This window comes from Ictidomys tridecemlineatus, chromosome 11, assembly GCF_052094955.1.
Source record: "Ictidomys tridecemlineatus isolate mIctTri1 chromosome 11, mIctTri1.hap1, whole genome shotgun sequence".
In the NCBI taxonomy this organism is placed as follows: domain Eukaryota; kingdom Metazoa; phylum Chordata; class Mammalia; order Rodentia; family Sciuridae; genus Ictidomys; species Ictidomys tridecemlineatus.
This window is the reverse complement of record NC_135487.1, coordinates 21,073,086-21,100,487: the sequence shown is the minus strand read 5'-3', so window position 1 is coordinate 21,100,487 and position 27,402 is coordinate 21,073,086. Positions and strand designations below refer to the sequence as shown.

Genomic DNA, 27,402 nt, shown 5'->3' with positions numbered 1-27,402 from the left:
AGTGTCAGTAGGTAGTACACATGTAGTTAGCAGTTTTTTAATAGTTGTAGGTACTTTCTTATTCAACAAGAATCCTCTTAGCAGGCAGTAGCTAATAGGGCCAATATTAGTTTGCTTCCCTTCCCTTCCCCTTAAAAATCTTGGCATAGGCTAAGTGAATAATTCTAGATATTTATGCTGAGCCTCTATTGGATAGTTTGATCAGTGTCCCCTTTTGCCTTAGACCTTTTTATGTCTTTTACCAAATATACAGTAGTGCTTTGACCATAGCTGTATAGTCAGAACACTTTGATTAAAGACCTTCAGGGCACATGAATATCTTCAGTACCCTTGTCTGAAAGAAAGTGTTGACTGCTGTACTTTCATCCTTTATGAATTCTTTAAAAGCATCTATTATTTTTAATTTGCAGCAGCTCTTGCCAGGTAAAAAGTTTTGGGAAACAGATGAATCCAGCAAAGATGGACCAAAAGGAATATTCCTGGGTGATCAATGGCGAGACAGTGCCTGGGGAACATCAGGTAATCTAGATCTAGCATCTGTACTGTGATTTATGCCTGTCTTAGAGCTCCTTTCCTCAGCAATTGGCAAGTCATGAATTTTACATCAGCGACATAAGCATGTCAAGCAAATGTCCTGTTCTGTAGTATAACTGCCATTAAGGAGCTTATATGATGTAATATATTAAAACGATTAACAAAATCAAATCTTCAAAATTTTCTGAAGTGATAGCCACATAGAAATGGTCTTATTTAAAATGACCATAATTTTAGCTATCACTTTTTATTTTGTACTGCTGTCAGCATACTTGGAATTAGAAAGGCCCTTGCCTGCAATTTGAAGTTTATGTCCCCCCTTCCTATCTTGCCCCTGTATACCATATATGGGATGATCAATCTTTATATGTGATTGGGGCCAAATAAATTCGCTGAGCATAGATATTCTTGTGATAGTCTACCCCTGAAGAGGGATGGGGAGAACTTGTAGAGACACTGACAGCAGAAAGAAATGAAACATGTTAGGAAGGAAGGAGACAACCCCAAATCTGATGTGCTTATAGCACACTGTTAGAAAGGAACCTCATGATGCCAGTAATTTATCAGAAAAGATAAAGTTATATTGGTTTTAAAAAGGGAAGTAAAATCACATTGTTTTAGTGATATTACCAATAAAATATATTAAAGAAATGCTGCTACTTGAAAGGGGTAAACATTAATTTATCCACTCAGTTAGAAGAACCAGTTATGTGAACTGCTCTATTCCTCTGTTGTCCTGGGTAAATGAGGGGGTGTGTTTTGTTTCTTTAGTTTATGTAGAGTATCAATACTTAGTGAAAGACGCAACAGAATATTTTGGCTCAGCTCACCATAACAGGTTTCCTGATTCCCAGACATTGGTTTATCCATGAGACATCACTCATAATTTGTTTGGGCCTCTGGCTGCACTGTATCATGCTTGTGTATCTTTTTTGTAGATCATTCAGTTTCCCAGCCAATCATGGTGCAGAGAAGACCTGGTCAGAGTTTCCATGTGAACAGTGAGGTCAATTCTGTACTGTCCCCACGATCGGAGAGTGGGGGACTAGGCGTTAGCATGGTGGAGTATGTGTTGAGCTCATCCCCGGGCGATTCCTGTCTAAGAAAAGGAGGATTTGTAAGTTGGCTTGAGGAACTTGTTCCTTTCTCTTTCTCTCTCTCTTTCCCCCTAAAGCAAAACATGCCCATTTAGTTTTTTAGATACTCACATCACTAATTACAGAGTATTTAAAAACATTTTCATTGTAAATAGAGCTCAGTGTATAGTAGAAGATGTAAGATGTAAACTAAACTTTGAAAAATAGAGTTTTTTTTTTTTTCTGGGGTAGGGGGTCGACCCAATTATTAGTAAGGTGAGATAAGAACTGAAGTCTATATCTTAGTTCATTGGCTTACCAGAAAACATCATTCTTAGTTTAAAACAAAAAACAAAAAAAGCAGAAAAGAGAGGGAATGTAAAAATGAGTTGAAGCTAGGTATTGGTGGGGAATTATAGATCTGAGAGCAGTGATTTACTGATACCCAAGGAACTTTAAAATGAACCAGATAAGTGGGATCATTCTTGTTTTGCAAGCTGAGCTTTAATTATAGACTCACCTTTGGCCCTCCTTGAATAGCTTTGTTTCTCACAGCTGGCCTGTCAGGAAATTAGATGTTCTAATAATTCTTTATTTACAGTAGTTTTTAAAAATTCACTGCCACTGACCTCTTTGCTAAATGGTAGCCAAAGCAGCCTCTTTGCCTATAGCCTCTTTCTGTTAAATCTTGGCAGTTTTCTCCAGCATCTTTGATAGCCTTTCCTGGACTGTTTCTTTCTTTATATCATTGACTTTGTAGTGCTAGAAGTCTTAAGATGCATTTCCATTTGAGTCTTTCTTGTTTTCTGTTCTGTGACTGGTTTTATGTTCTAAGTTCCAGCTAGGAAGGCCTCAAGAAACATGATGAATCTGTATTGCTGCTTCTGACCCAATTTGTTTGGTACCTTTCCAAAACCCCTTCTTCTTAAAGCCACTTGGGGCAAATACCACCAGATGGCAAGCATTTACGTGACTGTATTTTCTCTAAATCATATTAGTAATTTTGTGTTCACAACTATCTTACTTCCTTTGTTTGAAAGCATTTGTTACTCAGTATTTCTAATTTCCTGTGTCTGTTCTTAGATACTAGAAGTATGGTCTTATTTTCCTTCATGTAGCTTCAAACTTCTTAGAATAAAAGCAGTTCAAGGGTATAGCTTCCTCAAGTGTCAAATACAGTTCTTGAGTACTAGCCATTCTAAAACTGACCTGATTGCTTCTGGGTCTTTTGACCCTGCAAAGATCAAGTTAGGTTTAGTAGCTTGTGTATCAGATAGACAACGCTTCTTGATTTGGAACCTTCCCAAGGGGCTGCTTGGGAAGAAGTTCTACCCTTTGATTATTTGGCTTGATCCCATTGCTCACAGGAACAATGAGTTCTGTTTTTCACTGTCTTCTCCAGCTTACCTCTCTTTCTGGTCTCACACTTTCCTCATTTTATGAATACAGGTTCTGCAGAAGAAGTGCTGCATTCTAAACACAGTTTGTAACTTTTAGTATTTGCTGGAGGACAAAAATTAGTGAGTTGTTAGTGGAGTGAACTGGAATCTTTGTGACTCTGGCTGTGAATTCTCTGTGTGGCCAGTTTCTAGTTCATGGGCATTAGCCATAAGGCATGCACCTGGATAAAGTGAATTTTAGAGGAGGCAGACAACTCATTGGGATTGGAAGGAAGAGAAAATGGTGGGACTGAGTTAATGCCAGTTTCTCCACTAGTTTTCCTTGGTTAAAGGAACATTTTACTAGAAATGGTTTTTATGACAAAAACTAAATATTTTGGATTCAATATCTTATATTTGTTTTTGTAAAGGTGAGTTCTATTCTTAGCTGTTAGGGGAAACTTCGTAAATTTCAGCTGTTTCAAAATACTGTGAGCAGAGGAGACTTCAGGATAAATGAGGTCAGAAGATTGAACTCTAACAATCAGATAAAGTAAATTATCTGAAGTAAGCTTCTGAGGTAGGCATACAGATTAATGACAATTCTCCAAATCTGTGTTCTAGCTTCTTCTCAGAAGGAAGGTTGTGTGTATTGAAATATTAGTCCATATTTTGAGTTGCATTTAGAGAGTGCTAAACGAGGACTGAACAGTGGCATCAAGCCACCATGCTGGCATGTACAGTTTTCTGGTGGATGGAGTCCTGAAGATCAGTGATGTACTAACCACATTTGGGGTTGTATCCTACTGATTTTATACCTAATTGACTTTTCTCTGCCTGTTGATCAGGATGACACCTAATCAAAGTTATGTGCATGGAAACTTGAATCACTTTATGGTTGTCATGGTACACATGCATCTTCTTGAAAAAGGCGAGCATTTTCTCCCTTCTCCCTTCCTCTCTAACTCCCTCCCTCCCTTCTTTCCTTCCTTCCATTCCATCCCATTCCATTCCATTCATTCAAAGTGTTGAGTTCAGAGAAGAGGGACAATGGGATATTTGCTTATTGTGGATAATTTTCTAAAGAGTGGAGCTTGGTAGTTTATCGGTAACAGCATTCATTTATTTTTCCTTTTGAGTGATTCTACAAACATGACTTCCAGTGAGCCATGGAGAAACTCCGATTTACTTCCCCAAGAGCTGAAGACACTATCTCTGATGGCATAGTAATTGTAGATTCAAAGTGAGTCCTAAGAGGGCATTTTTAGCTGTGACACAGATCACCAAGACTTGAACTTTTTAGGTGAAGATGGTTCATAACTAAAGAAATCTATTCTGCAAAGGTTTTCTATTTTCAGCGAGGTTTCCTCTTTTATAGTTGAAATGAATGTATTTGGCTCTTTGTCTACCTTCCTTGAGCCTTCCTGAGTTTGTTTTGATTGAACAAATGGCTTCAGTTTAGTAGTTTTGGCTCCTGTGATAAATCAGAATAAGAATCATCATCTTAGCACTTAAGGTAAATTCTTATAATTGTGCATAATGAATCCCAACCTTCAGAGCAATACTCACTGGAATAGTAGGAAAACTCATAATACCAATCAAGTCTTTAATATTCCTTTCCTTTTTGTATCCTTTATTTATTCCTGGTATAAGACACATGGCTTCTCCAATTCCAAACCTAGTATGGAGAGTTACAAAAATCAGATAGATTTTTTTTTTCTCTCTTTTGAGGCCTGGGTTAAAATTGCTCATCTAAGGAGCTTGCTGTTGGTCTTCTTGAATGCCAGCTGATCTTCAAATAGGTTGATGCCTAGCAGTCTGAACAGTGGATCATAATTTCCACCTTGTTGGTTTATGGTGTTTAGGGAAATGAGAAAACCATATTAAAGTTTTGTTAGGGCAAAGACCATTCCAACCTTGTAGAAGAAAGTGCTTTAAAAATCACACCTTTCCTTTACTTGTTCTGTAGAGTGACTGCTTTCTGACCCAGAGGATGCATCCACAATTATAGCAATTCGTTTGGGTTATAAAACTTGATAATTTGCTTTTCTGAGGTTCACTGCATTTATTTTAGGTAACCATTGCTGCTTTATTTTGATTTTTGTATAAAAACTTGTGACAGTGTACTACAGATGGAAATGAGGGATTTGAGTCTCAGTTGTACCTTAATTTCCTCATCTACAAAATAGGGGTAAATAAAACCCAAGAAAGTCTTAATTTGTGTGACTATGTAATACATATGGAAATGCTTTACCTTCTAAAGTTTTGCTCTTCAGAGCCAATATACCAATAGCATTAGTGTCCTTAGGGAGCATGTTGGAAATGCAGACCGTGCCTGACACCTACTGAATCAAAACCTACATTTTTGTTCAGATACTATGCTTCAGTGATATATATGCATATTAAGTTTGATGAGCACTGCAATAAGAGGCTTGGAGGATTACGTCATTAGGAGGCTATGAGAAACATACAAGGTATAGTCCCTTCTGATTTGGCCATGCCTTAAATCACATGCTCTATTTTAGTTTCAGGTTTTTATATACTGACTAGATAACTTAAAAAACAAATAAACAACTTTTTTCCGGGAGGTCTTTATCTTTAATAAAAACAAACATCACTTTCCATATGTAAGATGTTTTCTTTTTATTCATGGATATCACAGCAGAGGTGACCGCTCTTATCTTTCTGCACATCAGGAATTGGGTGATTCTGTATTCAGTGCCTGGAATAGGCCGTGTTCTACAGTCTGTATTCCTCAACTTTTGCTCATTCTCAAGTTGGGATGCTTATTTCAAGTGATAGTATGTCATCCATCATTTTTAGTGTTTCCCCCTTTTTTTTTTTGGAGCACACAAAATGATTGTGCCTCAGATTTGATGAAGTGTATAGTTGGTGGCAGGTTGATCCATATACAAGTTTCAGAAAATCCTGTTGCACAAAGCATTTAATTATTAGAGCTGGAAACCGGAATAGTTTCTTTTGGAGTCTAGGGGACAGGATGTTGAGCAGTTTTTAAGCCTTTGGAAGTGGGATTGAGGTCCCCACTATCCCTCCATGAAAAAGGAAGTGGGTAAAAATTGGGGAAGACACTTTTAAAGGATTTTTCTTTTTTCCTTAAAAAATGAGTTGTAGTGCTGGGCAGGGTGGCACATGCCTGTAATCCCAGACATAGGAGAATTGCGAGTTCAGAGACAGTCTCAGCAAAAAGCGAGATGCTAAGCAACTTAGTGAGATCGTCTCTATATAAAATACAAAATAGGGCTGGGAATGTGGCTCAGTGATCCAGTGCCTTAGAGTTCAATCCCCCATACAAAAAAAAAAAAAAAAAGAAAGAAAGAAAAAGAGAAGAAAGAAAAAGAAAAAGTTGTAATTTTATGAATTGCTTTATTTAACCCCTTGAACAATCCTTTAAGGTATTGTCTCCATTAATTTATACATGAGAAAAACAAGTTCGAGGGGCTGGGATTGTGGCTCAATGGTAGAGCGCTTGCCTAGCATGTGTGAGGTACTGTGTTCAATTCTCAACACCACATATAAATAAATAAAATAAAGATCCATTGACAACTAAAAAATATTTTTAAAAAACCCCAACAAGTTCAATATTAAGAAACATGGAGGGCCTGGGTTCAAACTTTGGTTTTAATTTCAATTCAGAACAGTATTGCTTTCTACTGTGCTATTCTGGCTTATGAGTTGTGTTCCTTATAAAAGGACCATGTTTATTTTTTGTAATACTAGGAATTGAACCCAGGACCTCACACATGATAGTCAAATGCTCTACCATTGAGCTACACCCCCCCAATCCTTTATTATTTTTATTTCAAGACAAGGTCCTTGCCAAGTTGCTGAGGCTGGCCTTAAAGTTGTAATTTTCCTTTCTTACCTCCAAGTTATTAAGATTACAAGTGCGCACACCCATGCCTAGCTATGATTACATTTAACATGTTAAATTTAGAATTCTTTTTAAATGGCCAATTTAGAACTTTTACTCATATTTTTTAGTTCTTGAAATATTTCATTAATAGTGGAACTGTGAACTATTGTACTTTAAAAGAATTTGGCATTTCAGGTTTTTTTGCATTTTGTGAAAAACTTAAGTGCATACAGGAGAAACCAGTATTTTAGTTAACATTGTTATGGTTTTTATGTTCAGTGAGTCAAGCTGATAACTCAAAAGTATTCATTAAAAAAGAAAATTCCTAATTGCATTGAATGTGATTTTTGCCATGTGGAACTTTGTCTTATGATCACTGCAGTAAGAGGAGGAATTAAATTCCACTTCTTCTGAGTGGGTTCACAGTTAAGGAATATATTATATTATATTATATTATTCCTTTTATGTGAGCCATAAGCACATAGACTTCTGATCTAAAACATGTGGTTCTTCTCCCTATGTGTGCTTTTCTCCCAGCTCTTTGATATGTGGCAGTGAAACATAGTCTTCCATCTCTGTTGGAGTCTGGAACCTCATCCTGACCTTCTTGGTCCTACCCTAAAGAATTTCAGCATGGACACTTGCGTTTTGAGTATCACTGGAGTTTGTGTTTGAGCATTATAACTTGGGTTAACATTTATCTCTAAAAGAAGCCCCATAGTAACATGCTATTAATCCTTACTTATTTTTTCATTCATTTACCTAATAGGAATTTAAACACACTTATGTACTGGAAAATATGTAACTCCTTCTCAAAAAACAAAAACAAAGAAACAACAATAACAACAAAACACAGAACAAAACAAATCATAAGCCTTGCCTTCTGATTTTTATGTTGGACTTAATTATGTCATTTCTCAATTGTGGATGCTTATCAGAGTTATTGGAGGAAAAACTTTTTATAACATTTGCTGGAGCCTCTAACAGCCCAATTTAATCAGAATCTCTGTGCACAGAACCTATAAGTTTTGAAAAAGACTGATGATCAGCTCTTACTATAGAACCACTGCACTGTTAAAATGTAGCCATGGGAAGGCCATATTGACTCTACGTGTGGATTTGAGAGCTAAACCACTTAATTGGGATATTTGAAATTTTTAATCTTGCTGTCTTACATATTGTTACATAAGAAATACCATACCAGTGCATCCCTTTTACTAACATTATGTTACATTTGTATAAAATGACTTAATTTCATAAGACGTATACACATGCATTATTTCATTATGTTCATAACTACTCTTTATTAAACAAAATTATCCCTGTTTTATAGATGAGAAAACTAAGACTCAGAGATTAAATGACCTGTCCAAGTCCTGTGACCAGTAAGTGTTAGCTGTTGAGATAGAATATAGGTTTGGTGCACTGTGTCAGTACTTTCTGAAAGACCATATAGCTGTGAATTCCTTACCTTAAAATATCTAAGAAGAAGTAAAATATAAAATTTACCAGCCCATGTGTATCCTTCTTTTGTTCTCTCTAGGATCTCAACATTCCTAAGAGGCCATTTCTATAATCCTGAACCTGATAACTATCTTTTAATAATAGACTTTGACAGATTTGTTTCAGAAGTCAGGCTTGACAGCCAGTGAGTTTCATTGAGGACTATTGTTGATTTATTGAGTTTTTTTTTTTCTTTTTAAGTGAGAAATGTATATATTCTGTTCACCTCCCCTGCCCTATTCCTCAGTTCTTGGAATTGAACCCAGGGCATTGTGCAAGCTAAGCCTAGGCTCTACCATTAAGTTATAAGCCTAGCTCTTATGTAACATTTTAATTGAACTATTTCCCATGTACAGAAAGGTATACTAGTCATAAATGTTCATTATCATGGATTTCTACAAAATGAAAATAGCTGTCCAGATTAAGAAATGGAAACATCTCTCATTCCTTCCCTATAAAAGAAGGAACCTACCATTCAGCTGACACATTGGTAGTTTATTCTGAGTGGGAAATAGGGTGCAATGTTTTGCAGGAATGTATTGTACAATATTGTTGAAAAGCAGCTGCATCCAGGGAAATGGTTTGAAAAACAAGTGTTTGGCAGTATAATAGAAAAGGAAACTATTAGTGGTAAGGCTGTAGAGGGGTGAGCAGATCCTAAGCAAGCCTTGCATAGGATGACTGAGGAAAGATAATGTAGAGCACTGATTTAGCCAGTGAATATCCTCTGCCACCAGTTTTCTTGCCTATGGAAACTTGATACTGCTGCTTTGTCCTCTTTCCTTTGAGTTTTTACATGTAGATGTTTAAACTTCTTGTGAAATATTGGAGTTGATTTTGATTTGTGAAGATTCCTTTTGAGTGGCAGTGGGATGATCCTTGTAATGTTCTTTTGCTTTAGACATTAATGGATTCTGATTCAGGAAGTATTATTTATTATCTTTACCACATTACTACCTTTTAGGATAATATTTGATTATAATAAAGATACCAGGAGGATACTTCATATTTAGTAGTATAGTTTTGTAGTATTTTTTTTTTTGGTCCTCTTATAAATTTTTTAAACTCATATTCGTTATGCTTCTGCCAGATTCTCTATTTAATGCTAGGGATATGAGAACGAACAAATAAATAGCTTCTGTCAGCTTTGTCTTTGAAGTGTGAAGAAAGGTATTGTTTCTGGTTATCTTAAAAGATTGTTTTTGTCTTTAGAGCTCTGTCATTACTACTTTGCTTTGGGATCTCAGTGTAGTGCTTATTCAGTCTTTGATTCAACAGCAGTCCAAACTTGAAAGATTCTACTCTGAAAGGCTCATTTCCATGGCTGCCAATGCTGTTGTTTACCATCTTGATGTCACATGAAGCTAAGTTTTATATCCTTTCTAAGTGCCTTATCTTATGTGTTTTTTTTTCATATTATCCTTGAAAACTTTCTTTTTCTGTATCATATTTGAATATAGCATGATTTAAAAGTAAAATGGGCTCTAAGTTAGTCAGAATGTCTAACATCAGGATCCTTGAGTTAATCTTTCCAGGCCAGTGATTTCCAAGAACTACCCTGAGGACATCTAGTGATTTTAACTCTATGGACCTGTCCCTGCCCACAGACGCATGTTCACAATTGTTTCTGATGACTGGAAATTCTGCGAAGTAGCTCTCATTCTTTGTTGATTGGTTTTGCTTTATACCATCAGCTTTAATTTGGACTGCACATTTTTCTTCATTAAACCAGGAATCAGTGGTGGGAAATAGCAAGATTGCATCCCTCTAATTTTTAAAAGCTAAGGCTGCTTGGTACTCTTTGTAAGATTCTTTAAAATTTTCTGTCCTGTCAAGCTACTGTCTGAGTTTTTTTTCCTTTTGAAAATCATGGTGAATTTACTTTGTGTTCAGGGGTTAACTTCGGATGTTAGGAGTAGGAGACATAATTTCCTTAGAAGGCAGGAAGGATATAACTGTTTCTGAACCAGATCAGTTCTTTTAGGTTCAGTGTTTTAAGCTTTGTAATTTGAAACATTTCAGATATAAATTATCTTGTAGCAAATGCTTCAGAATATCCCCACTTATCTCAAGAATAATTTGCCTCGAAATAGGCAGGTAGTGGAAGATGGCAGAGTACTTTCATGAAAAGAATTTAACAGGTATATTATTTTTATTTTTTAGGTCTGTTTATTTTGAAGCTTTAAAACATTTTAAAGTTAAGGTCCATCAGTGAATTGATCAGAGAGCCCTATGTTTTATAGGGTGAAACTGGGATGTGGTGGTACAAATTGACAGTGGATGTGTCCTGTGATCCAGAAGAGAAAAACTGAATTGAAACAGTGTTAGACCACAGCTAGTTCACTATTTGGAAGTAAACAGGGATTTTCCTAAGATAAAGAGGAAGTGCCATTTTATGGGCTTATTAACACTTTCCCTCTATTTTGTTAGTTATCATGGTGTTATTTTGTGAATCTAGCTATTATGTAGATGTAGATTTGAAAATAGAGAAGCGGGATCAAAAGATAGAATATTGTGGTTGGCTTTTGGACAGAAAGGGTAAAAGCAAAATGAGCACACAAACACAAAACCAGTGGGGGTGGTGGGGACTTTGGGTATGGTAAGACTGTCCTTAAACTTTGTAATGTAAATATATGTATGTCTCCCCCATTTGGCAAGACTTTCTGCGGTGTTCCTGCCTCTGTGTTGTTTGTTAATTAGATTGTAATGTCTGAAAGACACTCTCCTGTTCTGCTTAGCCTCTAGTGTAGTCTGGTGTCCACAGTGGTTGCCCACTACTGTTAGTTGATGATGATTAGTGAAGCTGAAGCTATTTTTTAAACAGGGCCCAAGGGATGCAGACAGTGATGAAAACGACAAAGGTGAAAAGAAGAACAAGGGTACGTTTGATGGAGATAAGCTAGGAGATTTGAAGGAGGAGGGTGATGTGATGGACAAGACCAATGGTTTACCAGTGCAGAATGGGATTGATGCAGACGTCAAAGATTTTAGGTTTGTATGTTTTACACTTCTGATTTTTTAAAAATGGGGGCTGTGGGTTTTTGTTTGTTTTGATTTACTTGTATTTTACTCCTCCCGCCTCCCCCCATCATGTTTCCTTTTTAAGAATTGCTTCTAGTATAGGCCATGCCCAAAGATGTAAATTAGCTGGTAAGGTGGAATTTTTTAAGAGTTGTTATTGCCTGAAGTTTTGCCAAAATGGTAGATTTTGCATTTGTATAGAGCTCTAGAATTTACTCTATACAAATGATTGATAAAATTTGAAGATTCATTAAGATTGTCTCTTATCCTGTAAAGATCATCTCAGTAATTCTCAAATGGCAAAATCACCAGGGATAGGTACCTTGGAACTTTGCCCAAGTTTCTCCTATATTACTGTATTAAAGAGTTGTGGTTATTAATGAAAGTGTGTCATATCCCTCTGACACATTAGAAGAATAGTTGTGAATCCATGCATTACCTCATTTGAGTTTCATAAGATCATTTTGAGGTAGGTGGGTGAGGTATCACCTTCCTCACTTTGAATATCCAGAGATGTGGCTTAAGTGATTTGTTGTTAAACATATCCCTTCCATGGATACCTCTCATCCCTTCTGTGGTTATGATTTATTAGCAGATTTTACCTTGTGATTTAATATACACAGTATTATTTGTCTTCTATAGTTGGCAGATATTTCTTCTTTATGCATGATAACTTTAGTTATGGTACATAATTTTAACAATCTGTAAAAGTCACTATTTAGTGATATATGGTCAGTAATTTAATGCCAGACTGAAGCTAATGGTGTGTATTTTCACCCCCCTCCTTCTCTCTCTCTCTCACACACACCATCCTAACATCTACCAAAGTCAAAATTAAAATGTATTTTTTTTATCATTTGTAGAACAAATGCCAGTTGATTAATATTTCTAATTCATTATCTTAAATGTGTATAGAATTATAGTATTTGAATGTAATCTGATGCACAGGGTGATAAACATTTTCTTAAGGACTTTCAGAGTTCAGGTGGTCTCTCTACCCTGAATTTCAAGCATCCAATAGCAATATTTTGGGATATTTAATGGGGGGGAGGAGGAGAAAGAAGAGGAGGTGGAGGAGGGGGAGAAGTAGAAGAAGAAGTGGTGATGGTATATATATGTACCACCTACATGATTCCTTTTAGGTATGAAGGGCATTGCTGTATTCCCTCGACATTGTATGTTAGTTTGATTGTAGATATTGTCATCTTGCAGTTCCGTACATAGCATGGTGGTATATCTCAGGATACCTAGAATAGGACTCATTTATAACTATGTCCCAGGTAATTATGTAGTAGTGCTTTTTTTTGGTGGGGGGTTCTTTGATGTGTCCTGGTTTGGATGATAAATTATACCTTTATCAGTTTTGATTTTAAGAATTATCTTGTTATCAGGGACATATCATAAATAATGGATTAGTTTTTACTATTTTGAGATGGTCTGCTTCTGGTTTCTTGGAAGGGAAAGAGAGTTTACCATTGGTCAGTAATACCAATCACTCTGAGATTGGGAATTTCTCCTAGAAACCAACTTCTCGCGTTGGTTTTATATTTACGAGAGTAGATATTGCTTTTGGGGGCCATATTTTACTATGTGTGCCTTGGTAGGTACCTGTGTTTTCATGGTTGCCACAGGCAGCAATTCTTTCAATTTATATATTCCTGAAATATGGACTTATTGGTAAAGGGATTGTAAACTAATAGCATTTAATGTAATTTTAAGGGGCGGGAAGGTGGGAAGGCAGGCAATAGAAGCATCATTTCAGAGGATATTACCTGTAAGCACCATAAAGGCTCTCTGGGTATTTTGTTGAAATAGCTTTAAACATTGTTAATAATGAGCTATGTCAAGGACATTGTCCTTAAACATGGGGTTGCTATAGTGTCCTTCCCTGCTCAAAATAAGGTTTAATGCCCTTTACTTTCTCTGTTTAGCCGTACCCCTGGTAATTGCCAGAACTCTGCTAATGAAGTGGATCTTCTGGGTCCAAACCAGAATGGTTCTGAGGGCTTAGCGCAGCTGACCAGCACCAATGGTGCCAAGCCTGTGGAGGATTTCTCCAACATGGAGTCCCAGAGTGTCCCCTTGGACCCCATGGAACATGTGGGCATGGAGCCTCTTCAGTTTGATTATTCAGGCACGCAGGTGCCTGTGGACTCAGCAGCAGCAACTGTGGGACTTTTTGACTACAATTCTCAACAACAGGTACTGTGTGTGTCTCTGTCACCCTTTCTATTCTCCCTCCAGCCAGCACATTATTCAGCTTCTTAAAATGAGGGGATGGGGGAGGGTGACATGATTTTAGATTGTCATTAGCCAGCCCTATTAATCCTTACAGTGAAGTGGGGGTTTATAAATTCTGTCTTTCCCTTCAAAAGCTAGTTCTCATGGTGCTGTTAACTGGCAAGAGAGCACTCTGCTCTTTGTGTATTTCCTTTGGCTCTTCTCTCTCTTCATCACTTGGAGATTGGGTGAGGTGACCTTACCCCTTGGATCACAACCTTCTGAGATGCTAAATTACTTTCCTGGAAGATATATATTGTTGTGATGCTTCTGGATTGTTTTGTTTTTAAAATAGTGAGCTATTACCTACCACCATCAGGAGTGCGTTGCCAAATCTTCTCATCAGTCTTGACTTTAAGTTAGTTACTGTAGATAACACTGGTAACAGTCTGGTACCTTCAAAAGTTAGAATGTGATTAAAGGAAAACACATGTAAATAATTCTGTTAGATCTGTAGTGAAATTACTTAGTCCTTTTCTTATATTCAAATGTTTCCGGGAAATTTTTGTATGTGTATTTTCTGCTTTTGAAGGCACAGTAGGGCTAATTTGAGGGCTTAGTGATTCTTCTGTTTGGTTCTTTTTAAGAAAAATCAGCTGTCTGAACTATAAAAGGAGAGCATGTAGTTTCATCATCTTGTTGAGTACTACAAAAGCAGTTTGATGGACCATGAATTACTGTTACTCTTTAGTTTTTGACTGGAACATAAATATAGACTTTTAGTTTTAAGAGACTGGAGTTTACAAATGCTGTTTCTATTGGGAAATGAGCTTATGGTCTTTTGAGATTATCTTTAGTTTTATCTTTAGTTTCTGTCATAAATAGTAGATTTTTGATTGATAAGACAACTAGATAACAAAGCTAAGTATATGAAATTTACCAAAAGAAATTTATTTGTGTAATAATGTGAATGTGTATGTCTATGTAAATTTTCTTTGGCTAGGAGGTAAGACAGTACTGGGTATTGAACCCAAGGCTTTGTATATGCTGAGTCAGTGCTCTACCACTGAGCTACACCCCCAACCCTAAGTTTTTAATTAGCAGACTTTTTCCCATAGAGGTTAACTGCAAGCACTCCCTGTAGATCCCTAGCAGGTGGCCTATCTTGATAAAAATTATCAACTTTCTGTGCCTTTCTTTATGACCATTATTGATTCAATGCTTCCATTTCCAGTCTAACCCAACCTCACCCTTGTTATTTAAGAAGAATTTGTCTTTCATCTCTTACGAACAAAAATCTGGTTCTCTTTTTCACTTAACTGTGGGGAATTAGAATTCTTTTTGATTTATTGATCTCTGGTTTGAAAATAATTTTTTCAGGTTTTGGGAGGCTGGATAATTATTGGGATTTGAACAGAAACTCACAAGTGTTTAGCTTGATTATAACAAAATTATCTTATTTAGAAATACAAAAGTAGGAGTGGCTTTACTGTGTGCCCTATTTTAGCACTAAGCATCATTATTTTGAAAATTAATCTGTTGTTGGGGTTCTGGCTTCCCATAACTATACTAGCTGATGTGGCAAGGGGTATATTTATAGTTACACCACTGTCATATGATGTGATCATTGTCGTTTTGTCCCATGGGCCATCAGTATTGGTTTTTTTTTTTGTTTTTTTTGTTTTTTTTTGGTGCGTAGATTGTTTTACCCATTCTTCTGCTGGACACTCTAATAACATACCTGGAAACCACTGTCCCAAGACTTCAAAGTATCTTAAAGAACTTCAGCTTCCCAAAGCTTCCTATAGAGAGCCATTATTTAGAAGGAAGAATTCAGTTTCTACTGGAAATTGGTGCATTTTCTTACATTTTACCCTTCCGATCTTTCTTCCTATTGCTTTTCATCATGTTTTATTCCATTCTCCATTTCCAATTTAAATCCTAATTTTTCAAGGTCTAGCACTGTTAACCTCCTTTCTTTATCTCCAAACCAAAAATTTTTCATGCCGGCCTGCTTTAAACTTCATTTTACTTTGTATCTCCTCCAGAAAAGGAGTTACCTGTGTTCTGCCTTGTGTTGTGATTCTTTGTCTGATAGCCCGTGCTGGATTGTGAGTTCCTTGAAAGCAAGAACTATTCTGTGCCTTGCTAAATTTTCAGGGAACTATTATATCTCTGTGTTTCTCCTGAATTTAATATACTTCCCAAAATTAAAATTTGAACCTGAAAAATGACCATAGTATACTTAGGGGAATTACTGGAAAGTTATTGTGTAATATCCAATAATATAATATTACTATATGATATCCAAGTTCCTAGATCAGAACTTGTTCTTTTTAGGGTTGCTCTGTTGCCATCTGATCAAAAGCCAAGGTCCCTTTTGTCATAAAAACTACATTTTTTTTTTGACACAGTTTTGTGGGAAGTTTAGAGGGATCACAGGTTGTGGGCTGTAGATTATAATCTCTAGCTAGCATTTCTTTTCATCTGTAGCCAGGTGTATCTTTCATGAATACAGCAAGATTCCTTACATGGTGGAAGGATTTGCTATTTGCTCTTATTTCAGTGATTGTGACTCATCTAGTCATTCAAATAGTGCAAGGAAGCACTTGATGATGAGTAACGAGACCCTACATGTATATGTCCTGGGAACTTTAGAGTACAGCAGAGTGTGCTCTGGTCTCTGAGGAAGGAAGCATTGGTGGATGAAGTGTTTGTTGAGCTGTTCTTGAAAGACTTGTTTAGATAGGAGAATGAAATTTTCATGTAGGAAACAGTAAAACTAAAGCTAGAAATAGGAAATTAACAGAAACATCTTTAGCAGATAGTGGAGATGTGGTCAGCCTGACTAGGAGTCTAAATTGAAGAGAAATGATGAAATGTGTTTAGTAAATAGTGTTGTGTCTTACCAGTTCTGTTGTGCTGCCTTATAGGCAATGACAAAACATGTTTAAGGAGGAATGTAATAATTATGATGTTTTTTGTTTTGTTTTGTGCAAAGATTGAACCCAGGGGCATTCAAACATTGAGCCACAACCTCAGCCCATTTTGCATTTTATTTTGAGACTCAGTCTCAATGAATTGTTGAGGTTGGTTTGGAACTTTCAATCGTCCTGCCTTGGCCTCCTGAGTCACGGGATTATAGGCATGTGCCACTGCACCCAGCCGTTTGTGTGTGTGTGTGTGTGTGTATAGGCGCATGGGCGCTGTTACATAGAAGTAGTTTTAGACATTCTCTTGCCCATATTAATCAATTAACTATTCACTGTTGTGTCCTTATCTGTATGAAACAGTTGTGAAATATTTGAGGAATTATGCGCTAATCTAATTGATCACAAATATTACCAGACAGAGGAGAGCTCAATTAGGATCAAGAGAAACTTGAAAAGACAGTTGAAAAGTATACCCTTGCCAGTAATAGAAGAAAGTATGGAGAATGGGAATGGTGGCGGCGTGGTCCCAGGTAGACTGTAGACTAGAAAAGTATAGAAGAAGACAAGGAGACTTTTGGTAATTGGTCCACGTCACTGAGCCCTTGAGAACCAGGAACAAGTCTCAGATGATACTAATAATGATTGTGGGGGTTCAAAACATTGATTTATAGTGGCACATATTTTGCTGCAGATCTGCTCTTTGATTTTGGCTTCCTTCAATGAGGAAAGGAAAGGGATGGTCATTTTTGAGTTATTTGCTACAAATAGTAGTGTAGCTTTATTTTTGATTTTATGAGTGGATATGGTTTGGAAATTGACAAAATAAAAATTCTCTTGTCCTGTTGCTTTTCAGTCAGGGCTTTCATATGGTGTAATAAGTTGGTTTCGTAAAACTTAATATCAATCTATAGTGAGATACATGCCATGGAGCAGCCAGCAAATATGGAAATGGTAATTTTCATTTAGTTCATTGTGTACTTTGGGGTTTGTATAATTAAGTTGCTTGTCTGGTCACTGTTAATCATTCTGAATTAACCCATCTTAATTGTTCTCAACTAATCCTTCTAAGATTTAATTGTAAGAGCCATAGTTCTTAACTTTTTAAAAGCACTATGAACTCTTAGCAGTTAGGTGAATCTATGGACTGCTTCTCAGAATAACATTTTAAAACACAGAGTGTTTGTGTGCACATTGTGTAAGAAAGATTACAAAGAAAACTGATTATATAAAAATAGGTGGAAAAAAATAAAAATAAAAATAGATGGGTGTAATGGTGCATGCCCTAAAACACACGCCTTTAATGAAGGTTATATTTTATTTTACTCAATTTTATTGGCCCCAGGAATTGACCCCTCCCCCTTTTAATTATAAATTTTGAGATAGTGTCTCACTAGGTTGCTCACAGCCTTGCTAAGTCACTGAGAATGGCTTTGAACTTGTGATTCTCCTACCTCAGCCTCCTGAGCCTCTGGGATTAAAGACATGGAGCATGGATCATGCTCAGTGCTGAAGGTCAATTGGTGTAAGCTATGCAAATCTCATATTATTTTGGTTTCTAGCTTCAAGCTATTTCCTTTGGACCTTGTACACAGAGCTTTTTGATATGGAGTTATTTTTCCTTCAAATTTAACTTTGTTCATTGCTTTCCCTGAAAGGCACATACTATAAAAAGTAGAAACAATTCCTGCCCTCCCTTGGGGAGGAGCTGTGAGGGGTGATTCTCACAGAAGGGGTTGTGTTTAGGGGCACTCTGCTCATTCATCAGAAAGAACATCCCACATAAATGTCTTGTGAAGCACTTTCTTTGTGTTAATTTAACTCCTATTAACATCTTGTGGGTTAGATACTTTGTTACCATGTTAGAGAGTGAGGCACCAAGAGAGTCAGAAGTCACTGGCCTTAAGTAATAGAGCAAGTCACTAGTAAAAATGAGATGTGAGCCCAGGCTTCCTGGACTCAAAGGTGTTTGCTCTTATTCCCTATCCACTATGTATGTTGCCTTAAGCTGGTAAAAAGTCAGGGATGGCATGGCATTTTAATTTGGGGTGTGGGTAGGTATCATCTTTCATATTTTCTAACTTTCATTTAGGTATTACTTCTCCAGATTCAGAAAACTCAATAACAGTGTTCTTATGCCAACAATTCTTGATAGTAACAGTAATAATAGTAAGCAGCTCTTAAATAGTATTAGTATTAGCTTATTTATTGTTTAATACAAGATGCCAGCTGCGGGTTAGTACTATGTTTAGTGGTTTGAGCTGCCCAAATTTCCTTTTGGAATGCTGACTGGTATTTTTTTGTAAGGTCATGTGGTAAGTGATAGAGAAGGGAGTCGGATCAGCCTGTTTGTCAAGATCCCAAATTATCACTAGTCATGGTGGCACATGCCTGTAATTACAGCTACTGAGGAGGTGGAGGCAGAGGCTAGAGGAATGAGAGTTTGAGACCAGCCTGGCCAATTCAGTATGACCTTGTCTCAAAAAATAAGCAGGACTGGGGCTCAGTAGTAAAGTATTCCTGGTTTTAATCCCCAGTACCTGGGGTGGGGCCTGTAGGAGTATTCAATCCTATTATGCCTCAGAGTCTACTAGAAGCCCTAATGCTTGAAATTTTCCCATGCATTCAGACTCTTAAAACCATTCATTGATTTTGTTTGAGTGAATTATAATCAACACCAGCACATTGTCATTATACCGACCTTTAATAAACATTTTTCCCAACTCTCAGTATTTTCTTAGTTTCAGACTATTGGGTTGCTTTGTGAAAATCATGAAAAGCAGAGCTCGGTGTCTTGCCCAGCAGATGGCATTTGTGTGAGTTTTCTAGGATCCTTTGGAATCTCCCACTTGCCAATTACTCAATTTCATTTTGAATACTCTGTATTTCCAGTTAATGTACCATTTACATAAAGAGAATGTGCCAAAATTGCTGTAGTCTATTTTATAATCAAATCAGCTGGCTGTGACTACATAATTTACTTTTGTTAAATTGTTTACTGCGAAGTGCTCTCAAGAAAATAATAATACCCTATTAACTATAATCCCTAATTCAGCTCTCAAACACGGAATATATGGGGGCTGTGTAAGGCTAGTATGCTTTTAACTGAAAGTAGTAGTCTTACTAGGAAGTGGGGTAGCATGATGGTGAGAGCCACACTCGTATGTTAGATATGGTGGCTTGTATGGTTTTCACACATGTTATGTATTTCTAAGTATATTTGCAGATATACACACACACACACACACAAGTTACATTACTACTGAACAAAATCCACGAAATGAGGATAAACAAAGTAGAATGGCAGTAGATTACTGTTTTTTGGTTGATAAGTCAGGATATATCTATGTTTTGAACCGATGATCTGTGTCATAGTGCCTATCTAATAATTTCAAAGTTCAATGATGAATTATTTTATTTTCAGTGGGGATAAAGAAGGGTATAGAAGGAGCAGTGACTGAGATGTTGAATGTTTCAAAAATTTTTAGGCCAGGAAATTTCAGGGACCCTTTGAAGAGGTAGCAGATGCTTTAGCTGAACTACAAGCTACAAGTTGTTTTTACAACTTTGGCAATAATTTAAATATAACTTTCTCCTACTTTACTTTTTTTCTAACTCCTAGCTGCCCTTCTTGGGTAGACTGACAGTATCTCATAGTATTTGTAGAAATACTATGAGATACTGTTTATTAGGTAAAGTAGAAATGTGATATCAAATTGGAAAAAAAAATCAAAATTAGTTACAAATTGTTGTGACCGACTCTCTTTCTGGAGTGGACAAGTGTGTATGTGTGTGTGTGTGTGTGTGTGTGTTTGGTAATATTTTATCAAGGGATAGGGTCTCGCTGAATTGCTTAGGTCCTCGCTAAGTTGCTGAGGCTGGCTTTGAACACACAGCCCTCCTGCCTTAGCCTCCTGAGTGGCTGGGATTATAAGTGTGTGCCACCACATCTGGCTGGACAAGTGTTTTGATATATTTGTTAATAGATTCAATTTCTCTAGGGTGTTCCACAACTTGATATTTAGCGGATGCTTATAAATTAGTACTTTATCCTCTTCACCTGCATCACAGTGAAGGTTTGTTGTAACATTAACCTTTGAAAATAAAAAATTTTTAAAAAGTACTTTGAAATCCGTAAATGGTTACTTTGACATTGGTATAAAATCAGAGTGATTTTATTCTCGTTTTAGAAAGGTGAATGAACTGAGTGTGATAGTGCATGCCTATAATCCCAGCAGCTCCAGAGGCTGAGACAGGAGGATTGTGAGTTCAAAGCCACCCTCAGCAATGGCGAGGCACTAAGCAACTCAGTGAGATCCTGTCTTTAAATAAAATACAAAGTAGGGCTGGGGATATGGCTAAGGGGCCCGGTGTCCCTGAGTTCAATCCCTGTCACCACCACCACCCTCATCAAATGAATGAATGTATATAAAGAGCTAATAGATACTCAGCCTGTACATTTAAAATAGTTAGCTTTTGATTTCTTTGTATTTTAAAAGTTTACGTGTGTGTTTGAGGCATAGTTGTAGCCAAGTCATGAGATGAAAGCTCTCCACTGCTAGGATAACAGCAAGAACACTCATGAAGATGATTAGGTTGAGGCGGTTGTATGCTATTATTTCTTAGTCTGAACCAATCAGATCTCTTAATGAATATGCCTGTAATTCAAAATCTTTGGTATCTATTATATATACATTATCTGTTGATATCAGCTGAGTTGTGGAAGAATCCTATAGAAAGAGCAGGTAGGTTGAGGATCCTATTGAGGCAGGTCCTTTCAGTAAGTGCTCTCAGTCTGATTTTAGCACGCTTGAGCATGATCCTTTGGAGGCAGGTGATTCAGAACAAAATTACCAACACCTCCTTTTTTGTAACAACACTATTCATACTAAAATGTAATCTTCATGATGACATTGGTTCCATGTTGTTGTATTCACTGTTGTATTCCTAGTTTTTTGCACAGTGCTATTACCTGTATGTGTGTTGAATAAGTGACTATTAAGGTAGAATCTCAGGATATTTTTATTATTAAGGTCTCTGAATATTTTTCATATGAACTGGATGATAGTGGCTGTACTTCTTTGTCTTCTTCCTTGTGTATAAAAAATTGGTCTTTGGAGACTCTTGAGCCCCCCCAAGGTTGGGTAGTTTTAATTTTTACTCATTAAGACAAATTGCTACTTCAGGTGAACTGTCCAGTACCATTTTCCCAGGAAGAGGCAGCCCAGAGGACCAAGTAAATGCTTTTCATATCCTCTTCCTAAATGGGAATATGTAAGAATTCAGAGCATTTTGGGGGGTCTTGAAAGACCTGAAGAGAGATAGTAGCACTAGGAGCAATGGGGCAGTTCATTTTTGTAGTTTATTTTCCCCCACTTTCCCGTTTCTGAATCAGGCAGTACCTGTAGACTTGCTGACACCATTAGGGAGTTTGCATATGTATATTTGTGGCTCAGGGAACATATAACCTGTGAAGAACTCAGCCCATGGAGCTGGGAGGACAAACTGAGGTAAATAAAGAGATAAGAAGAACTATGAAGCATGTAATATCATGGGAATGGAATGGAGTATGAGAACATCCATTTTTGTTAAAAGCATCATGCCTCATTAGGGATTTATTGACCTTTTTTGTCAGGAGATTTTAAATTTACTTCGTTAGACAGTTTCTCTAACTGTACCATGTCTTTTTCTCACCTCAGCTGTTCCAAAGACCTAATGCACTTGCTGTCCAGCAGTTGACAGCTGCTCAGCAACAGCAGTATGCACTAGCAGCTGCACATCAACCTCACATCGGTAAGTCCTTTTGCTGATAGCTCTCTTAATTAAAGGTGTGGCCCACATTTTAGAATAATTGGATGCTGTGAAACCCAGTGGTTTAGATTGATGACAAAAGTCTAGACGTTTACCCGCAGATAGGATAAATGGTCGCTTCATTTTGTCTAGTTGTCTCTGGCCACATTCTTTATTTTTGACAAATTAAGACCTGAGTTCATAAGATTTTCTTAGTATCCTGCCTCAGCTGTTGCAGGATTTAAGTATTTACTATAGAAATGAGTAGTGATCAGCATTAGCTCTTTTGATAAGGTTTGGACATTGTATAGACTATGATTATATCAGTATTATTTACTAAGTAGCAAATTGTAACTATAAATCCATCTTCTAAGCACTGAAAATTAAAAAAAAAAAACCACCAAAAAATTCTTAGGTAATGGTTGGTTTTTAAATAGATGTGTCCTTTTTTCTGTAGCAATTATTGGAGTTTTGATATACATTTGGTACTAGCTCCTTGACCTTTCTCCTTCCCAGACCTTTTAAAGGTCTCTTCAAAACATAATCCCATTAACTCCAAACAAGTATAGGTAGAGATTTTTATCTATTTACTTTTTTAATGTGCCAAAATGGCATGATTGAGTGGAAGGGTTATCACCAGACTTGAATGTGGTATGGCTGTGGAAGAAAACACTCATTTGCTTGTAAACTAGTTAAATTAAAGCCAAGCATGAAGTTTTGTCTGGGCCCAGTATTGTAGACTTTACACATATCTACATATTTTCTGTGAGGAAAACTCTTTGGAAAATTGTTTTAAATGGAAGCAAGTCCTTCCCTCTGTACCACTTTATCAATATTTTTAGTCTAATAATTGAGTTAAAATTAATTTAAGGGCTGGGAATATAGCTCGGTGGTAGAGCACTTGCCTAGCATGCATAAGGCCCTGGGACAGAGAACAGAAGGAAACAGTGAAAAACAGTAAAATAAATTTAATTGTTATATGGTTTTAACTTAAGCATTTCTCTAGCAAAGGATAAAAACAAAAAGGGACTAGATAAATATCACCATAATTTTTTAGTGTAGTGGTTATTTTATCTTTGTAAAATTCCTCTTCACTCTCATCTTACCCCCCACCCCCAATCATCTATATCCTGAACTTCTAGCCAAAATATATAGGTGTTTGGTAGGGTTGCAGTTTTGGTGAAGTTTGTTTTTACTGACAGGTATGTTTTCAGCAGGTTTAGCTCCCGCTGCGTTTGTCCCCAATCCATACATCATCAGTGCTGCTCCCCCAGGGACGGACCCCTACACAGCTGGATTGGCTGCAGCAGCGACGCTAGGTGAGACATACTGCTGCATGAGGGATTTTCTCACTTGCTAAAGCAATTTGAGATGGGCATGCAACTCCCAACTCCATGTCTCCCAACAGAAACATGTCTTGATTTTTAATGCCCCACCTGCTAGTTGGATATCTCTACTTAGCTATAATTATAGGTCCCTCTGACTCCAAAAGCAAATTTATCACCTGCCCCCTTCATAGGTATTTTGTGGTTCTGTGGACTCTCACAAAGCTCATTTATATTTTAGGAATTTCTCTCCTTAGCCAGGTCTACTTAGTCCTTCTCATCTATAATTATTCTGATTCTTAAACTGGTGTCTCTTACATATCCCTAATTTCTGTGCCTCTTTTTCTTCCTCCTCCTTTCTGAATTTTCTCAGGAATATAATTTTAAACATAAATCTAGTCCTTTCACTCTTATTTTCTGGGTTTACTTTTTCTTGGAGGGTGCTGGAGTTTGTCCTTGGTATTAGTATTTTTAAGACATTACCTGATAATTTTAAGGATGAGCTCAGGTTGGCATTATCCCCTATGTATAGGGCATTCTTTGTGTAGGCCTGTACTTGTGCACCATTCTCCCCTCTTAATAGGTAGCCATAGGCTCACACCATAGTGATATTGATTTGATTTCAGTTTGCTGCAGGTACTGCACTGGATTAGGTCTTAGTCTGTAGACACCTTAAACTTCTGTAGTGAACAGTTTTCTCCCTCCCCCACCCCCACCCCCTCTCAGGGAAGCTCTTTGGCTAGCATTCTTAGCTTCAGAAATCCTCAGATTCTTCTTCAGAAAAAGAACAAAAGAATTGTTCTTTTTCATCACTGATTATGGCATTGTTTTTGTTTGTTGTGGAGAAGCTCATGAATGTTATTTCTCTTGAAACTGAATCTTTCAAAAGAAAGCGACTTTCCCATTCGACTTTCTCTGTTTGATACAGATGTTACCACCACAGTGGGGCTATTGTGTATCAGTGGATTGAGCTTAACATTAGGACATATAAAACATCTTCTAGAGCATTCTTTGGGGACACATTCCTTCAAATTATGTTTATCATGACTAAATAGCCATGTAAATTTTACTTGCTTGTTTATTTTTGAGGTGCTGGGGGATCAATCCCAGGGCCTTGCACTTGCTAGGCAAGCGCTCTGTCACTGAGTTACATTCCCAGTCTGAAATTTCATTTATTATACGACATAATTTGATATTATGAACTCAGTACAGAACATCATTTCTTAGGTTTTCTTTAGAATTGTTTTCCTCCTTATCATGGGAGCATATTTAAGATGGCCCCCTGTTCTAGTTTTTGAGGAAAATGAAAATCTCTTGGTAGTAGAATAGTCTTTGCTCAACACTTAACTATTTATAAGCATTGTCCTGAGTGCTTTTTGTTCATATGTGTTGTCAGAGAATATTTTGACAGATTAGGAGATTGAGTTCAGAGTGATATCTTGTATGAGGTCACATAATCTAAATGTACGTTTGGGTTTGTAACCAGGTTTAACTCCAGGCTTTACGTTTTACTGTCATCTAGATTGACCACGCCAGGCTTTACGTTTTACTGTCATCTAGATTGACCACGCTACCTTGAGTTATCTAGCCTTTACTTTCTTAAAGTCCTTTCCACCACTGCTTTAACATATTATTTGAAGCAGAGCTAATCTTAGGTGTGACATACTTAAGCTCATTGAGATGCTAGTTTGGTGGTGAGAATCTTGTTTTTTTTTTTTTCTTCCTTTTTCCTTTTTTTGGTATTCATGTTGAGCCAGACTGAAAGTGACCTTAGTGCTTTTCACACATGATGTTAACTCACAAACTATGGAGCTATGGTGTCACTCACACAGGAATTGAAGTAGGCACTCTGATGAGAAACACTGAATTAATCATCCCAAGATGTCTTCCTAAATTCAATCTTAGACCTCATGACCAGGTTAAAATAGTAGAAATGCTAGTTGAGAAAATTTAAAGAGTAATGCACACTCTGTCCAGGATCACTTTGTTGGCTCTTGGGGGAGCCAGAGATTTTCATTGCAGATTGCAACCCATCCTTTCAAGGTCAATATGGCCATACCATTAGCACCTATAAGTATTTATTTTACAAGTGAGGAAACTAAGGCACAGGTAGAGTCTTCATTTTCTCCTCTCATTGTTTTCTTTAATTTACTAGTATGTGAATGCTAGTCAGAGGAGTTTGGGGACCCACCATTATTTTTCTTCAATTTGGTAGTAATGACAAGTTAAAAATATTTTGCTTATAATATAATATTTCCTATTGTAAACATGACTTTTCTGAATAGCACCTTTGGTATGTACCCAGGTATAGTGTTTCACAGGTATACTGTTTCACATAGTGTTTATAAGCCCTTTTGCTTATAAACAGAACTTTATAAGTTCTGTTTATAAGCAAAAGAATATAGAAAATACCAAGATGGAAATGCCAAAGCATTGGACTGGATTGCAGCTGAGTGGTAGAGTGCTTGTGTAGTGTACATGAGGCCCTGGGTTCTATCCCCAGCAAATCATTTTAACTTTTTATTATTTGCTTTAAATTATTTCTTGAGCTCTTTTCTTGATTGACAAATGTTCATCCTTGGTGTCTCTTGTCACCAGCTTCTGTGGTTAAGAGTTCTGCCACATCCATGTTGCTGTTTTCATGACTCTGTTACATCTCTGCTACCTATCCTGTGTGGCAGAGACTATAGCTGTAGCTTGTTGCCAGAAAATATGAACAGATCATTTAGATTAAAACAGAATATTTAGTTTGTTTAGGATATTGGCTAGTCTATAACCAAGGTCCTGGGTTTTTTTTTTTTTGGTGGTTGTTCTACATGTGACTTGAAATTTCATATATCAGTGTCTGAATGTAGTTGTGTTGAAAAACTTTGCAATTTAAAAAATAGAAATAAGAAAACCAAGCCTTTTTGAAATTGAACAGTGGAAGTCAAGTGTTGGGGATTTTTGTCAGAAGACTGATAGATTTTCATGCTTCTGGAGTAAAGGATGCACCAGGGTCCTGTCAATCCTCTCAGGTGCCATTCTTACTGTGAAAGAAGGGATACATCCATATTTTGTCATCACTTTAAGTGCCCAAACCCTTAATTTATTTCTCTCCGAACAATAAACATTTCCATATCTATGCCATACTCTTTCTTTCTCATAGGAAAACCATTATTTCTTCCAAGGCCAGTCCCTCCAACCGTTCTTAAACCTAGCTCCTCTGAACTTGTTCTGTCAGTTTTTCTCCTTTCAATATCTCAAAATTTTGTCCCTCAGTGTCTCTTTTTTAGGTTTGGAATATGATATTGACTTCAGAAGACTTTGGCTTAAGGTTCTTATATAAAATATTTTCAGTTTTAAAAGACAGTTAATGATTAGCTAGCACAACCCAATGTATTCTTTAAGTTAATATTTTATGGTAGGATCTACTGGGTCAGATATAGGCTTTGGAAGTCCTGAGATAATTCTTACTAGTCTAATCTTCCTTGCCTTTCCCTTGTTATTTTTAGGCCCAGCTGTGGTCCCTCACCAGTATTATGGAGTCACACCCTGGGGAGTCTATCCTGCCAGTCTTTTTCAACAGCAAGCTGCTGCAGCAGCTGCAGCAACTAATTCTGCTAATCAGCAGACCACCCCACAGGCTCAGCAAGGACAGCAGCAGGTAAATGTAAACACAAATTACTTATATCAGGATGTTTCTTCTCTAACAGAAAAACACTGAAAGCAATGAGTTCCCTCTTGTGTGTGTATGTATATTCAATCTCA

The 27,402-nt window shown here is 37.0% G+C and overlaps 1 protein-coding gene across 28 annotated transcripts in view; it reads left to right on the top strand.

Annotated features, from left to right (window-relative positions):
• Pum1 (pumilio RNA binding family member 1) overlaps positions 1-27,402 on the top strand; it is a 120,380-nt gene that overhangs the window by 57,091 nt on the left and 35,887 nt on the right. For 6 of the 28 annotated variants that reach the window (XM_078025778.1, XM_078025777.1, XM_078025773.1 and 3 more), the window contains 7 exons: positions 411-519; positions 1,473-1,651; positions 11,191-11,357; positions 13,319-13,589; positions 22,237-22,330; positions 23,530-23,646; positions 27,147-27,298. In XM_078025778.1, coding sequence (XP_077881904.1) covers positions 411-519; positions 1,473-1,651; positions 11,191-11,357; positions 13,319-13,589; positions 22,237-22,330; positions 23,530-23,646; positions 27,147-27,298 — 1,089 coding nt within the window. The remainder of the gene's footprint in view (positions 1-410; positions 520-1,472; positions 1,652-11,190; positions 11,358-13,318; positions 13,590-22,236; positions 22,331-23,529; positions 23,647-27,146; positions 27,299-27,402) is intronic. The other 22 variants (XM_078025780.1, XM_078025779.1, XM_005317718.4 and 19 more) reach the window with 11 other exon arrangements.